Source organism: Solanum dulcamara, chromosome 3, assembly GCF_947179165.1.
Source record: "Solanum dulcamara chromosome 3, daSolDulc1.2, whole genome shotgun sequence".
Taxonomy (NCBI): Eukaryota; Viridiplantae; Streptophyta; class Magnoliopsida; order Solanales; family Solanaceae; genus Solanum; species Solanum dulcamara.
In genome coordinates, this window is record NC_077239.1 from 1,114,302 (window position 1) to 1,130,779 (window position 16,478).

Sequence of the window (16,478 nt, forward strand, 5' to 3'; positions counted from 1 at the left end):
ATTGAATAAATTGATATCTAATTAATAACCATAATATATATATTGAATAAGTAAAATCATAAACTTTATCAAGTAATAATTTTTATATATAAAGTAAATACTTATGTATATATCATGTAAATATATATATATAATACATACTAAAATAGATGTATAATACATATATTACTATAATTAAGTAAAATATATAATAAACTTTATTAAGCAATAACTTTTTATATGCACACGTGCATAAGATGTATTAAAATAGATATACATACATATATATAAATAAGTAAATTATAAAATAAACTTAATTAAGTAATATATTTTTTTCATATAAAGAAAATGCATACATATACATAATATATACAAATAGTCATGTAAAAATGTTTGAACTTATGAAGCTTGTTATTTAATAATAATAATAATAATAATAATAATAATAATAATAATAATAATAATAATAATAAAGATAATAGTAATAATATTAATAAATAGCAAAAATATTATAAACTATGAATGCCAAAATATACGATTTATTGGTTAAAGTAAATATAAAGTCACTTACTTAATAAATAAATATTTTTGAGAAATATTTATCTATTAAGATAGCAATTCGAAAAATAGTTATGAATTGATCAAAATTGAATTTCAACAATTAGGACTTTGGAATATATGATATTTTGCGGTAGATAAATTTTAAAGAAAAAGTTTTCTTTGTTCAATTGTTATGAAATATTCTGGAAGTCTTTTGGTGTAATTTGTTCAAAAGATTGAAGTAATTAATATGATAGTGAAAGTTCTCTACTTTGACTAACTAAAAATATTAAGTACGAAATTAAAAATGGTATATTAATGTTATCTACCATTATTGTTATATCATAAATATTGAGGATATGATGGTCCATTTGTTGATAATTAATTAACTTTGAAATAAAGACGATCTTATTACATCATGTCTCATATAATTAAGCATCCAAATTAAATGTGTGATTATTTTATAAAGAATTTATGTTATATACTGATAAAAAAATCACATTATTGAGTGAATTTTACACCATGATGAAAACATATTTATTAAGGTCTTGCAATATTTAAAATATTTGAATTAAATTTTCAAACCCTCACATGATATAAAATTATCAACTTTCTATAAAATTGTACGATATTATGTGCGAATAAATTTAAGATATATTGATCATTAAAAAAAATGAGCTAAGAGAAATTGTGAACATCAGTTCACGTGTGCCCACGATTTGGTTTGTACAACAAATTCAAGTTTAGCTTGAAAACAAATTGAGTTACGTGATAAACGGACAAAACTAGCCGCCTCGCACGATGAATTTAACATGAATTTAGTTAAGAAATAAAAATTATGGATTTGTCATCGATTATAATTTTTGATATAATGATAAGCGTTTGATCCTAACAAGTGATATCAGAATCAAGATCATGGGTTCAATTCCTAAGTGCAACATGCTCTGCATGAGGCGGATGTTGAGAGGAGGATTGTTGAGTAATGTCATATTCTACCTATGACAATGCCCATGAGGGACTAGAATGATCCGGGTCGGAGTCATAATCGAACATAACATGGCGCTATACCAAAAATTAGGCTATCACTGATAGTTTTTATCATAGGTAAGCGTTTGATCCTAAACACTTTCAACAAAATTTTCTTGGGAGAAATTTCAATGATTAGTCCGCTACAACATTTATTGATGCCTAATTAAATATTGAACTAGTCACCACTATCACTCCTTTAACATAAATTTATTTTTATTTTTATTTTGTCACAAATTTATTTGCACTTTAATGGGTCGTCACATATTTGAATTAATATAAAATAATATATAACAAGATTTTAGAAAGATTTTAGGATTATTTCAAGCTCACCTAAAGTCACTAATATTGTTCTTTGTTTGAATAATTATAATCAAGTTTGAATATTGAAAGACTTGGTCCCATGTGCAATATATAACTATAATATATATTCATAATTTAGATGTCATAGAAACATAGATTTGAAGAACATTAACTACTTATACAACTAGAAACTAATTATACTAACAATTATATCTGAGACGTCATAAAATTTAATGCATGAAGTGACTGGGTGATATGTTTAGCCGTCAGCTAAAAATAAAGACAAATTTAGTAGTTAAATTTTATTAATTTAATCCGTTTTGATAAGCTCTTTTCGAAAAATCTTCAGTTTAAGTGTATTAAATTCCGATAAAAGAAAAAGAAAAAGAAAATAATGGAGACAACATAAGAGAGAAAACAGTAACAACGGCAAAATAAAGTGATAAACAACATATGACATGACTAGTCGTATGACAGACACTAAACATCCACTCGGCAAGACAACGCTTTACCCTTATGTCCTTACTAGCCTACATCCACTTCTTCATATTTAAAGTCATGTCTTTGATAATATGAAGTTGCGCCATATCATGTGATCTAATCACCTCTCCCCAATATCTTAGCGTCCTACCCCTACCCCTCGATGTACCAATCCAACCTCTCACACCTCCTCACTAGAACGTCGACGCACTCTCTCATTATATATCCAAAAATTACTACGCATCACAAATGGTCTTAAATCAAAATACCCTAATATGTGAATAATCGTACAATAGAAATACTATTTTTTAAATATTTTTTAAAAAATTCGCAGCCATTATTTTTTTTACTGATTTGCAATATATATTTATGAGACGCAACATGAACAATAATTTAATTAATTAAGCATTCTCTTGAGTCTTTGGTCAAGGGAAAATGACTATGTTTGATTTAGTCAACAGGTTGAAAGCTTATTTATTTTGGCTGTTTACAATTTTTGAACTGTCAATACAAGTAATGTAGAAGCAATCATCCAAGAAAGTTCACTACTAAAAAAAATATATCTTTTTCATCGCGAATTGGTAAGAAATTTGTATTATAAATATAATTTTTCTTTATCAAATCAATTCATTTAAAAAATATATAGTAAAAAAATATTCTCATTGATATAGTAAAAAACTTTCTAATTTTTTTATAGAAAAATATTAAATTTTTTTTACTGATTCAATCAAAATATATATTTATGGGAATTGTAATTTTTTCTTGTTATTAATTTCACTTAGTAGGAAGAAAATAAGCTTACACTATCATCAATAAACACCTCCCACATATTTGCTGAAAAAAATAATGCGCATAATTATTATTTTTTGGTTGAATTAACAATTGGTGACTTTATGGAAGTATTAAACAAAATTGGAGGCAACTTTATAATAGAGGTCAAATATAGTGGAACAGCTTTCTTAATAAAGTTTACTAGACATAGCAAGTTGTAATGTTACATCATATTCATCTATAGCCGACGGTAAAAACAAATTTCATCACTACTCTTTGATACGAAATTTAAGAAAAAAATATGACTTTTAAAATTTATAATTCTAAATGAAATTTAAGTAATTTATGTGATTATAAATTATTTTATTTAAGTCAAAGTAAAAATTTTAAGCTAAACTATATCTAAATATACAAATATTTTGTTTTAATAGGAAAGACTAACCAGAAAAATATATCACATAAATTCGATGGAAAAAAGTATTATTACTTTAAGACAAGTTGCTAAAGTTTGTCACCTTTCTCTCTATATATAGAAGCAAGCAATTAATTAAAGCCCCAAATGTATTCTTCTTAGTACAATTTCCTATTAAGACAAACTTTCAAGTTGCAACATAGAAAAGGTGAAATGGATTCTTATTCATATGCTATTTCTTCTTCTTCTAATTCTAATTCTTCTTCCACATATCCACAAAAAGTGAAGAAAAATAAAAAATTAGCCTCATATCATTCCTCACTTCATGGAGTTAGAAGGCTCCCATCAAAACCAATGACTAAACTACCAATTGCACCATTGCCACCAACACCTCTTAAAATCTATACAGTTGATCCTAAGAATTTCAAGGAAGTTGTCCATATGCTCACTTCATCTCCCGAGTTCCAATCCATCTCTAATAATTCTATCTCTAGTTTTGACTCTGGTTCTGGCTGTGGCTCTGATTCTGGTTCTGGCTCTGGCTTTATCTCTGGCTCTAATTCTTTTAATTCGAGGCGTTTACAAGATATTGCTCCTCCTCCACTTGATCTCTTACCAGTTTCATTACAAAGAAGTAACGACGACATCAACAACAACAACAATAATAATAATAACAACAACAATAATAATAATAATAATAATAATAATAATATTGTTGCACAATGGAGCGAGTTCCTTGGCCCTTGTTCTTCTACAAACAACCAATTTGAGATGTGTGTTGATTCAACAACGTTTGAAGAACAAGAAAGATCACATATAACGCCTCAAATTCCATCAGAAAATTATTTTGGATCGTATAGTCCGTTGGCTAATTTTCCTCTATCACCGGCTTCTTTTGCATGGTGTTCTTCTATACTTTTTAGCCCGGGCACACTTACTTCACCAAGCGCGGTTCAAATCATATGAGTCTTTGTAATTTATTACTTTTTGATGTTTATTACTATAGTACTATTATTTACTTGTGGGTAGATCAAGAATTTGAATTGGAATATCTAAATGGAGCTATCACAATTCAAATACTTGATGAAGTTGCTTTTTTTTTTCTTTCAGATGTTTTGTATTTCCAAATTTATGTTAATTTGTAATTTGTCAAGTATTTCACTATTTTCTTCAATTGGTTTAACACGTGAAAGAAACAAATTAAGGGTGGCCAAAGTTGTCCATGAAAACATGGCATATCTAACTCAATCAACTATGGGCACGTCGACCACTCAATTATTAACAGTTTAACGGGTTTCATTTTGATGGGTCCAATTTAACTCATTTAAAAATTAGATTAATATGTAATTAAATTAAATTGAATCATGAGAAATTTTATAAAAGTATTCTTTTAAGAGATGTATTTTTAAGTAATATATTATATATAATCATAATTGTTTTTAAAATAAAGTATTAAGTAATTAAATAAATTATATAGAAAATTAAATAATAAAAACAGATCGAGTTGAACTATGCCGTTTGTTAATGAGAGAAAATGCACTATAAGATAGAATGTAAAATGTGCAAGAGTGAAATTGACAATATAATTAAGGCGCCAAAGTTCCAAAATTAATTGTCAAGTGCCACTAATTATGAAGTTTAGACACAAAGTAAATAATTGTTAAGCACACTGATTACAGCTACAAAAAATTAAATCGACATATAAGAAAAAATAGAATAATAATTTTTAGGTCATTTACTTTAAGTAAAAATCTATATAAAAATTACTTAGAAGTTTAAGCATAAATGTGATTCTACTGTGTTTTTTGCACTTAACTGGGTGGACAGTTGACCAGAAGATAACTTCGATTCACCCGGCCAGCAAGCGGGCGGCGTGCTTATCTTGTGTGACAACACTACAGAGCGAATTGCTCTTCTAGATGGGCAGTTGTGTGACAACACTACAGAGAAAACGACGCTTTCGTGTAACATGCTATGGTCTCAACGCCCTTACAAAATAGTGATGAGTTTCGCGCGCTCTAAACCCCACTCATGCACAATTAGGAAGATTGGCCGCAGAGCGGTACCACCCACCCTACCCTACCACCTATAGGCCGCCCGAAAAGGAACTGCAGTTCATGTCAAGCCCCAAAATGGGATGAGACGTGGCAATTTACATCAATATTAAGTGAGTAAGCTAAAGCAAACAATATTAAATCAATATGACTCGTTAATCAAGTCAAAAAATAAAGATGTTATTCACAAATCCAAATGAGTATCCATAACCCACAAGTCATACTAAACTTCAATAAACAAATGTCTGAAATTTGATTTTGTCGAATCCACTTCAATCAAAAATATTTAAAATTGATCTTGACAAACTATAATAAACTTTAGGCAAAAATATTCAAGGTTAAACCTTCGCAATATCACATTACAAACAAATATATCCAAAGGTAAACGTGAATTTCAACTTTAATCACATATTAAAGTTATTCTCTAAATGGATTAACTTGAAAAAACAAAAAAAAGGCATTCAATACAAATTAAAAAGATTAGTGTCAAAAACACACCTAAATTATCCCCTTTTTTTGAGTTTCATACCTATACTATTGGGAGTGTGAGTTTCATACATAAACTATCACTTGATAGTTTAGATGTGTTTTTGACACTTATCTCTAAATTAAATGAGGATCCTAAAAACAAATATTTGCGCACTTCGCCCCCTAGAATTAGCTATTCATGCCCTTTCGCTCTTTGGGAGTTGGACTCCCCTCCGGCCCAAACTCTCTTGGGCTCCTTATCTTATTATTGGGCCTATTAACAAACAATACACCTCGTGAGCATTTCAGCCCTCAAGCCAATGGATCGATTTTGTATAGCCCAATAGAACATGAAGTCAATTTTCTTCGAGCATAATACATAAATATACCCTTTAATTTGATTTCAGATGGTAATTATGCCCTCTAATTTTGTGTGCACAAGTAGACACTTAAATTTGTATAAAAACTTAACAAGGAGACACACGAATCCTACATGGCATAATACATAAGAACGCTACTAAGGATATGAAATTACCATGTAGGACGTCACATAGAATGAATATGTCTATTAGTTCAATTTTATAGAAGTTAAATTGTTTACTTATGCACTAACAAAATAAAAGGTCATTACCGAATAAATCCAAATTAAGAATCATATTTATTTATTATGTCATCTCCTTCCACATTTTAGTTTAAGAGATTTACAAGTTTTTATGTAGTGAAATTTGAATAAGCTACAATAATCAGCATATTCTTACAAAGTGGATGACTAATTATTTTTTAAAATCTATAATTTAGATATTCATGATTTAAGGATTACAGAAGCATTTTTATCTATTATAAATCTTATTTAGTTGTCAACTAATGTAGAAAATCTTTATTCTTTCAATACCCATAATCGTGTTTATATATTGTAAGTTAGGATTTAGGACTTGGGAGTACTGAGAATAAACTAAGGAGCTAGCGAGTTAATTAACCTTTTAATCGATTAGTAAGCCATAAACTTCTATTATTATCCACTCACCTCGAATAATGAACCATTTCCTACTCGTTAAGCTTTCTCCTTACACATCACAAGGACACCTCTCAATTACAACGTGTCAAACACCCACAACACCATCCACGTGTCACCTCATAACTCTCCTTTCTTCCACGTGTCCATCCATTTTTCTTAACCACCTTTACATATATACCATCCCCAATTTCATTCCCATTCATCACTCTCTTTAAATCCTATAAGTGCAAAAAAATAAAATTAAAAGGTGTTTAATTTTGTTAGAAGAAAAAAAAAATGGAGTCAAGGCAAGCAGTGAAGGAAGAAAGAGCAGAAGCTGCTGCAAAAAGAGCAGCAGATGAACTAAGCGACGTGAATAAGGAACGAAGGGGTCAAAATCAAGGAGATGTTGAGCAAAATCCCGGTGTAATTGGCAGCATAATCAAATCCGTTCAAGGTACTCTTGGTCATGCTAAGGATGCCGTCACTGGAAAAGCCCAGGAAACCGCCGACACAACTTCGGAAAATGTGAGACGGTCTAAAGACGCTGCAGCTGGTAAAATGGGCGAGTATGCTGATATGACAGTAGAAAAGGGTAAGGCGACTAAAGCATCTGCTTCAGACAAAGCAAATCAAGCGAAAGATGTGACTTTACAGAAGGGTAAGGCCACTAAAGCATTTGTTTCAGATAAAGCACAAGAAGCCAAAGACAAAGCAGGTGAGTACGAAGATTCGACTGTAGAAAAGGCAAAGGAAACGAAGGATTATGCAGCGGAGAAGGTGAAGGAGGCGAAGGATAAAACAGTAGGGAAAATGGGAGAGTACAAAGATTACACTGCAGATAAGGCAAAAGAAGCGAAAGAAAGTGCAACTCGTAAAGCAGTAGAGTACGAGGAGTATGCAGAGGACAAAGCAAAGGAAGCGAAGAACACGACGATGCAGAAAACCGTAGAGTATAAGGATTATACGGCTGAAAAAGCTAAAGAAGGGAAAGATACGACGGTGGGGAAATTGACTGATCTGAAGGACAGTGCGGCTGACGCCGCGAGGCGGGCGATGGATATGCTTACGGGTAAAAAGGAGGAAACTCAGCATAAGGCTGCGGAAACGGCTGAAGCGGCTAAACAGAAGACAAGTGAAACCGCGGAAGCGGCTAAAGAGAAGGCAAGTGAAACGGCGGGAGCTGCTAAGGTTAGCCGTTTATAGCCTTCTTGCTTAGTTTTCTTTTTAAAATTTAGAATAAGAATGAAATAATCCATGGCATGCACTTTGTTGTAGATTTTTGGATTCCATCAATAAAATGTTGCACCAAATTTGGAAACATTAAATGATACTTAAGTTTATTTTAATTTGCTCAGTTTATTTTAATTTGTTTATGTTTAGAAGAATTAAATATGTCACTTGGAAAATTGAAATTCTAAATTTTAATAAACACGTAAATGGTTGATAGTCTCAAATGCAGGAGAAGTATTATGAGACTGAAGAAGCAACAAGAAGAAAAATGGATGAAATGAAAATACATGAAGGTGATGATCATGATAAAAAAGTTGCTACCGGTGGTATTTTCGGTGCGCTCGGAAGCATATTAGCACCAAAACATACCACCGATGAGACTACTACCGGAGGAGGAGGATCGAAAATCGTGGTGGACATGGACGATACTCGGGCAGGTAAGACTGCGACGACGTTGAAACTGGCCGATCAGATGACCGGCCAGACATTCAACGACGTCGGAAGAATGGATGTTGAAGGCAATATTACTGAAGTTGAAGCTAACGATTCAACTGGGAAAAATGTGAAAATGAAGTACTAAAAAATAGGTTATGATATAAATATATATATATATATATATATATATATATATATATATATATTTATTTATTTTTGGTTATGTATTATGTATTTTGTGTAACTTTTGAATTTGGTTTGTGTTTAATAGTAAATCATATTTCGGTTCTGTTTTTTGTGATTATTTCTTGTGAAGTACTAAGCTTTATCCTTGGATATACACACTTGAAAAAGGGAGGAGTTAGCTAAGGTCATATGTCAATTAAATAGATAGCTTGTAGTTGGGGTGGAGCTAACCTAGTTCGACACCAGCTCGAGGTTTCAAGCTTTAAGCGGCAAGTCAAGTCGGAATTGGGATATATAGGTCAAAATTTGATTTAATAAAAAGTCAAAATTTAATTTAATAAATAAGTGGTGATATTTATTAACACAAGTTCTAAGGTTTGATTTAGTTTAGTGGTGCGGTAATTATTATGTTTTTTTATGACTTGTAGCTTGTTTTAGCTAGTAAAACTTCTCCGATGGTTGGTCACTATTTGATCGTTTAAATAGAATTAACATATGAACTTTTGTGTTTGGCGATTTCTGTTTAATTACTGTACTGTTTTAAAATTGGATAAATGATATTTTTTTCTTTAGTACTTTCTTCGATCTGCTAATTTATTTTTGGGAACTTACCTAAATATATCATATATAGAAAATATTTATCATTTTTAGCTATATAATTTTAATACATGTATAATTTATTTTTAATACATAGTTTAGAATTTTTATGAAAATAAATTTAATATATTTTAAGACACTTATATATATAATATTATATGCATAGTTTGTTTCTAATATATAAGTGCATTTTTTTATCAAAACAAATATAATGTATTTTAATCCTTTTATAATACATAATATATATATATATATATATATATATATATACACATTATATTATTAAAAAAAAACTCAAAAAGTTGATTACCCCTTTATTTTTTTGAAAATGTTGGTTATCAAAATCACCACTAAATGAACGCTAAGCCCATGAAGGCCCGATCCATTTTAAAGCCCCTCCAAAAAATGGGCCGAGTTTGATTTAAATATTAGGGAAATATACGGAAATTTCACTAGTTTAAGAGTTAATTATTTAGATACACTTTAATTTATAATATTATGAATTTTATCAGATTTTGTTACGTTTAGATATTTGTATTTTGAATTATATGAGTTAAAATTAGGTGCAATTTATTCTAGATATACTATATTTAAGTAAATTCACATGTATTTAGGATATATAGATAAATCTCGCACGTTTTTCTCGTTTCTCTTTCATATCTCTGGTCTCTTTCCTATATATTTGATATTTCAGTTATATCTTAATCACATCAAATATATATATATATTTGTGTGATTTGCATGTATTTGGGATACATGACTATTCATTCGCCTCACTTTTTATCTCGCTCGCCTTTCCTCCTAGTGCATTTGCTAGTAAAAATGCAAGTGTTGAAGTGTTATTTTTTCAATATATGGTAAAAATATTTTAATTAATATTAATATGTATAATTATTTAAAAATATAAATAGAATTAATATATATATATATATATATATATATATATATATATGATACGGATATGGATATGGATATGGATGTATGTTTAATAAGGTAGTTTTTCTTAAATATTAATCTATATAATCAAAGCCTGATCCATTTGTACACTCTAAATAGTATTATTTTATTTTAATTTATTTGTCTTGTTTTAAATTTAATATGAAGTAAGGATTTGTTTGACCTAATTTTAATTTGGTGAATTAAGAAAGTAAATAAATTTTGTATTTTGTAATTTTAAATTAAAAATATCTTAAATATTTTTAAATTTTTTGATTAGTTGGAACTTGGAACTAAAGAATCGGAAAAAATATATTTTTTTGGGAAAACAATAATAGAATAAACGAATTAGTAGTTAAGTTTTAATCATTCCATCAAAATATATATATATATATATATATATATGTAACGACCCATTAGGTCCTTTTGAGAACTAGAACTTTTTATTTCATAAATGACTCACCCCGTAAATTTTTAATGGGTATTTTGGACTATTCGATAACTATGGTCATTTAATTGAGGGGTGAATTTAAATAATTAATTAAATTGATGGGTTAAAATGGTAATTTATTTAATACCATATACCACTTGTCCCATATTTACTAAACTAGAATTAGTAGGTTTATAATTGTTAACACCACAAAACAATGCGGCAGACGTGAGTATTCCTCTTCGAAGAAAGAAGAACTCTTTCAGGTAAGATTCATCATCCAAATATTCAAATCTTAAATCTTATAATGGTGTAAATGGATAGAAGATATTATATTATAATATTAAAGTTGAATTGTTGAAAGAAATTGGAAATTGACATACGTACTGTTATGAAAGCATTGTTGGAAATTAGGAGAATACAGTAAGTTAGTTTGTTTATTTTACTTTATTTTATTTGGTTATCATATTATAATTCAAGTTTTGACATATTGAGATAGGTAATTAAATATTAGGTGTATTATGTTATATGAATTTCATTAAATTTGTGACATTGGAGAAAATTGAAACTTAACCCTAGACTTGAATTTAGGAATATGAGACTTGAGATATTAGTTGGTATCAAAACTTAGGAATTTGATTATAAATTTGGATGAGTTGTTGGGTCTAGGTTAAACATATAAATAATATTGGTGTCTACGGACTAGTTTACTTATAAATAATATATATTGATAGATTGGAAACGGTTTGAGGCATTGAAGAAAGGAAAGACATTGGTGGATTAGCTTGCTTTACTTCGGATCTTCGATTGAGGTAGGTTATGGTTTTTATTCTATATCATAGATAGACTCTTAATAGTGATTGATATTCATTGGGTAATGTGTGAAATTTACTACGCATTTAATTGTTGTGATTGGTCTGAAATCCCGAGGCCATGAAATCCATAATCTTGAACTTGCCCTATCAAAAATGGTGCCTTAAATAAAGAAGGCTTGATGAAATATTGTTAATGAAGTGGAATGTAATCATGAATAATGATAAATTAATTATATTTGGATCGGGTGTCACGTTCCGACACGATATATTTGGATCGGGTGTCACGTTCTGACATGATATATTTGGATCGGGTGTCACGTTCCGATACGGTATATTTGGATCGGGTGTCACGTTACGGCACGGTAATATTAAAGGAAAATAAATTTAAATGACTTAATGCTACCCAATCTCCAATAACTCATTTTCCAAAAGAGTGTGATGTGGAGGCATGAGTCCTCCTGTGTGATCTTGATATTGTTGATTGGTTATGAAATTATTCATTGTGTTGTCACTTGATCTTGATCTTGTTGGTTGCCACATATTAAGTGCTACGGTTGATTTCCCGCTATTACTTATTGCATATTGATTCCTATTTTGAGTCGGCCGATGATACCTACTCAGTACATGTTGTCCTGTACTGACCCCTACTTGTATCTTTTCTTGTTTTATTTTGTGGGGTGCAGCGAGTGTTCCACCGACTTCGACTCGACCTCAACTCTAGTCAGTCTCGAGTTCATAAGATTTCAGGGTGAGCTATCCTTCTAGCTGGCGATGGAATCTCTTGTCATGGCATGTTGTTCTTAGTTTTCGGACATACTATGTTAATTGTTTATTTGGGTGTTGATATTTTCAGACCTAGTTTTAGAATTTAGATGTCCTTCATGTGATGACTTTCAGGTTTTGGGGAAAATATATTTATTTGAGCTTCCGCGTTATTGTTATTAATTGGGATTTATATCGTTGGTTCTCCCACCCAGGAGGTTAAGTGTGGGTGCCACTCACGACCCATTTTGGGTCGTGACAAACTTGGTATCAGAGCTTTAGGTTTGGTGATCTCATCACACAAGGACAGGTCTAGTAGAGTCTTGCGGAACGGTACGGGGACGCCTTTACTTTTCTTCGAGAGGCTACGGGACTTTAGGAAAACTCCATTCTTTCTTTCTTTTGTGCTATTACTTGAATCCAATTGGTATCTAGGTGATACAAATTGGTATCTAACGTTCTTCACTCTATTTTCGCAAATGTTCAGAACTAAAACAATAGTATCGCCTGAGCCAGCCATTAGGGATGTAGCTAGAGGTGGTTAGCGACGAGAGATCATGGTAGAGGTCGCAGGAGAAAGTCCACCAGGGGCAGAGATCAGGCAGCTATGAAACGTCTTCTGACTTCTTCATAGAAAAGTATATCCCCCGGACCTAGAGGGACAAGAGGGGAGATAAGTTCCAAAATATAGAGCAAGGAAAGATATTCCTTGTAGCCTGTGAGATCAGGTTTCGTGCCTTATCCAAATATACAACTTTGTTTCAGTCTAGAAGAGCGGATTTTGCCACTTTATGAAAAAATTGTGGTCAGAATCTCTATTGAAGTTTCATAGATTGAGTGTATATCAAAAAGGGTCAGGATATGACTATTATAATGATATCGATGCTTACTTGGTTAGATTATGGATTGTGTTACTTCTGCTAGCAATCTGACCTATGAAAGAATGTATATCGCTTGGGATAGAGATAGAATGGGTCGAATTTGATAATGTTTTGTAGTTATTCAATGAGTATAAAGGTGCGGTTCATTTGGGGTATGGTCTTCTCAATAGGTATAATATGTTCTAGTGGTAGATCTTAGATATGATTAATGCGTTTAGGTTGTTGAGTATATTCCAAAGATTCTAAATAAGAATTGGTGACTTCATTGTAAGCTCCAAGAGAGTGGATCGTATAGGAATGAAAAGATTATGGGTACAGAAAGACCCAACAAGTAAACTTAGGTAAAGGCAATCGAAGATTTTAGTAAGAACGTACATATAAAATTAGGTTGGTCCTTTAAAAGTGGTTGATTTTGTGATAGAGGTGGAGGGGGTGAAGCTAGATAGCTTCGCTACAGAGCCCATTGTTATGCTTTCCTCGAGAGGTCAGAGGCAGAGACATTCGATGCTATTATCACATGTACTCTTCTGATCTGCGATAGCTTGGCTTTCGTATTGTTTGATTCTGGATCCACATTTTCTTATGTATCTTCCGTATTTCTTGATGGAATCGATTACATTGTGACTTACTTGACATGCCTATTCGTGTTTCTACTCCTGTTGGTGAGTCTGTGTTAGTTGAGAAAGTGTATAGGTCTCGCCTTGTGACTTTTGTGGGGAGCAGAACTTATGTAGATTTGATTATTTTAGAGATGGTTGACTTTGATATAATCTTGGGTATCACTTGTCTCTCTCCAAATTTTGCTATCTTAGATTGCAATGCTAAGACTGTGACATTAGCCAAGCCTGGGATGGATCAATTGGTATGGGAGGGTGACTATCTTCCCGCCCCAGTTTGGATTATCTCTTTTCTTCGTGCTAAGAGGTTGGTGAGTAAGGATTGTTTAGCCTTTCTAGCACATCTTAGGGATGACAGTTCTGAAGTGTCATCGATTGAGTCTATTTCGATAGTGCGTGAGCTTATGGATGTTTTCCCCCACAGACTTATCCGGTATGCCACCTGATAGGGATATAGATTTTTGTATCAACCTGGAGCCCGGCACTCACCCTATTTCCATTCCACCTTATAGAATGGCCCCGACTGAGTTGAGGGAGTTGAAGGCCCAACTTCAAGAGTTGTTGTGTAAAGGTTTTATTAGACCGAGTGTCTCTCCTTGGGGTGCTCCAGTTTTAATTGTGAAGAAGAATGATGGTAGCCTTCGTATGTGCATAGACTACAAGCAGCTAAACAAGGTAACTATTAAAAATAGGTATCCCTTTCCTCGCATTGATGACTTATTCGATCAATTGGAGGGTGCTTATGTTTTCTAAAAAATTGATTTGAGGTCTGTTTACCATCAGCTGAAAATACGGGCAACAGATGTACCAAAGACTGCTTTTTGAACTAGATATGGACACTATGGATTCTTGGTAATGTCTTTTGGGCTTACAAATGCAACCGTTGCTTTCATGGGTCTGATAAATGGAATCTTTAAGCCATATTTATATCTCTTTATTATTATTTTTATTAATTATATCTACTCAAAGAGCAGAAAAGAACATGAAGAGCATCTGAGGATCGTTTTGGGATTGTTAAGGGAGAAAAGGCTATATGCCAAATTCTCTAAGTGTGAGTTCTGACTTGATTCAGTGTCCTTCTTAGGGCACGTCATTTCTAAGGACGGAGTGATGGTGGATCCCCAGAAGATTGAAGCAGTGAAGAATTGGGCAAGGCTCACTAATGTCTCAGAGGTAAGGAGCTTTATTGGTTTGGCTAGCTACAACCGTTGGTTCATCAAGGGATTTGCTTCTATTGCTTCCTAGCTGACCAATCTGACTAAGTAAAAGTTCCATTTGTGTGGTCGGATGAGTGTGAAGAGAGTTTTCTGAAACTCAAGACCTTATTGACTGCTGCACCGATTCTTGCCTTGCCAGTAGAAGGTAAGAATTTCATTGTTTATTGTGATGCATCATATTTTGGTTTATGTGCAGTGCTAATGCAGAAGAAGAATGTAATTGCCTATGCTTCAAAGAAATTAAAGGTGTATGAATGTAATTACCCCACTCACGATTTAGAGTTGGTTGCGATTGTATTTGCATTGAAGCAGCCGAGACATTATCTATATGGGGTAAAATGTGAAGTGTAAACAGATCATCGCAGCTTACAACATGTGTTCACTCAAAAAGACTTGAATTTAAGGCAGAGAAGATGGATGGAATTTCTAAAGGACTATGATATCACTATTTTTTATCACATAGGAAAAGCTAATATAGTGGCCGATGCCTTGAGAAGAAAAGCAGGGAGCATGGGAAGTTTAGCTCATTTGAGGTTTTCAGACGTCCATTGGCTAGAGAGGTTCAAACTCTGGCCAATAGATTTATGAGGCTGGAAGTAACTGAGAAAGGAAGATTTTTGGCCTGTGTGGAGGCAAGATCTTCTTTCCTTGACAAGATTAAAAAAAGAAGAAGTTTGATGATGAGAAGTTGAGCCAGATTCGTGATATGGTCTTGCAGGGAGAGGCCAAAGAGGCTGTGATCGATGAGGAAAACATCTTGAGGATTAAGGAGCGGGTATGTGTATCCCGTATTGATAATTTAATTCAGACTATTCTTGCAGAGGCTCATAATTTGAGCAGGTAAAATATGAGCACCAAAGGCCTAGAGGGACACTTCAAAGAATGCCCATTCCGGAATGAAAGTGGGAAATGATTGCAATGAATTTGTGGTTGGTCTTCCAAAGACATTGGGTAAGTTTGATTTGATATGGGTGATTATTGATAGGCTAACTAAGTCTTCTCACTTCATTCCAGTCAAAGTGACTTATGATACAGAGAAGTTAGCCAAACTCTATATTCGCGAGATTGTTCGATTACATGGAGTTCAGATTTCTATCATATCAGATAGAGGTACGCAATTTACTTTTAACTTTTGGAAGAGCTTGCATGCTGAGTTAGGTACTAGATTGGACCTTAATACTGCATTTTACCCTCAGACCGATGGGCAGTCTGAGAGGACAATTCAAGTGTTAGAGGATATGCTTCATGCATGCGTAATAGATTTTGGTGGTCATTGGGATTAGTTCCTACCCTTAGCAGAGTTTTCGTATAATAATAGCTATTACTCAAGTATTGGTATAGC

The 16,478-nt window shown here is 32.3% G+C and overlaps 2 protein-coding genes across 2 annotated transcripts; both read left to right on the top strand.

Annotated features, from left to right (window-relative positions):
- The first annotated feature begins 3,678 nt into the window (after positions 1-3,678).
- Positions 3,679-4,632, top strand: LOC129881402 (uncharacterized). The gene has a single exon (XM_055955611.1). It carries the CDS (start codon positions 3,725-3,727, stop codon positions 4,475-4,477), a length of 753 nt encoding a protein of 250 aa, XP_055811586.1. The 5' UTR covers positions 3,679-3,724; the 3' UTR covers positions 4,478-4,632.
- Positions 4,633-7,318: 2,686 nt separating this feature from the next.
- On the top strand, positions 7,319-8,849 carry LOC129881403 (embryonic protein DC-8-like). Its single transcript, XM_055955612.1, has 2 exons — positions 7,319-8,218; positions 8,490-8,849. Exons 1-2 carry the CDS (start codon positions 7,325-7,327, stop codon positions 8,838-8,840), a joined length of 1,245 nt encoding a protein of 414 aa, XP_055811587.1. The 5' UTR covers positions 7,319-7,324; the 3' UTR covers positions 8,841-8,849.
- The last annotated feature ends 7,629 nt before the right edge of the window (positions 8,850-16,478 follow it).

What these genes read in the sequence shown, in the direction of transcription:
- LOC129881403 (XM_055955612.1), top strand. Translation starts at nt 7,325, where the DNA reads ATGGAGTCAAGGCAAGCAGTGAAGGAAGAAAGAGCAGAAGCTGCTGCA. An exon ending in AAACGGCGGGAGCTGCTAAG is followed by an intron (nt 8,219 to 8,489) that starts GTTAGCCGTTTA and finishes TCTCAAATGCAG; the next exon opens with GAGAAGTATTATGAGACTGA.
- LOC129881402 (XM_055955611.1), top strand. Translation starts at nt 3,725, where the DNA reads ATGGATTCTTATTCATATGCTATTTCTTCTTCTTCTAATTCTAATTCT.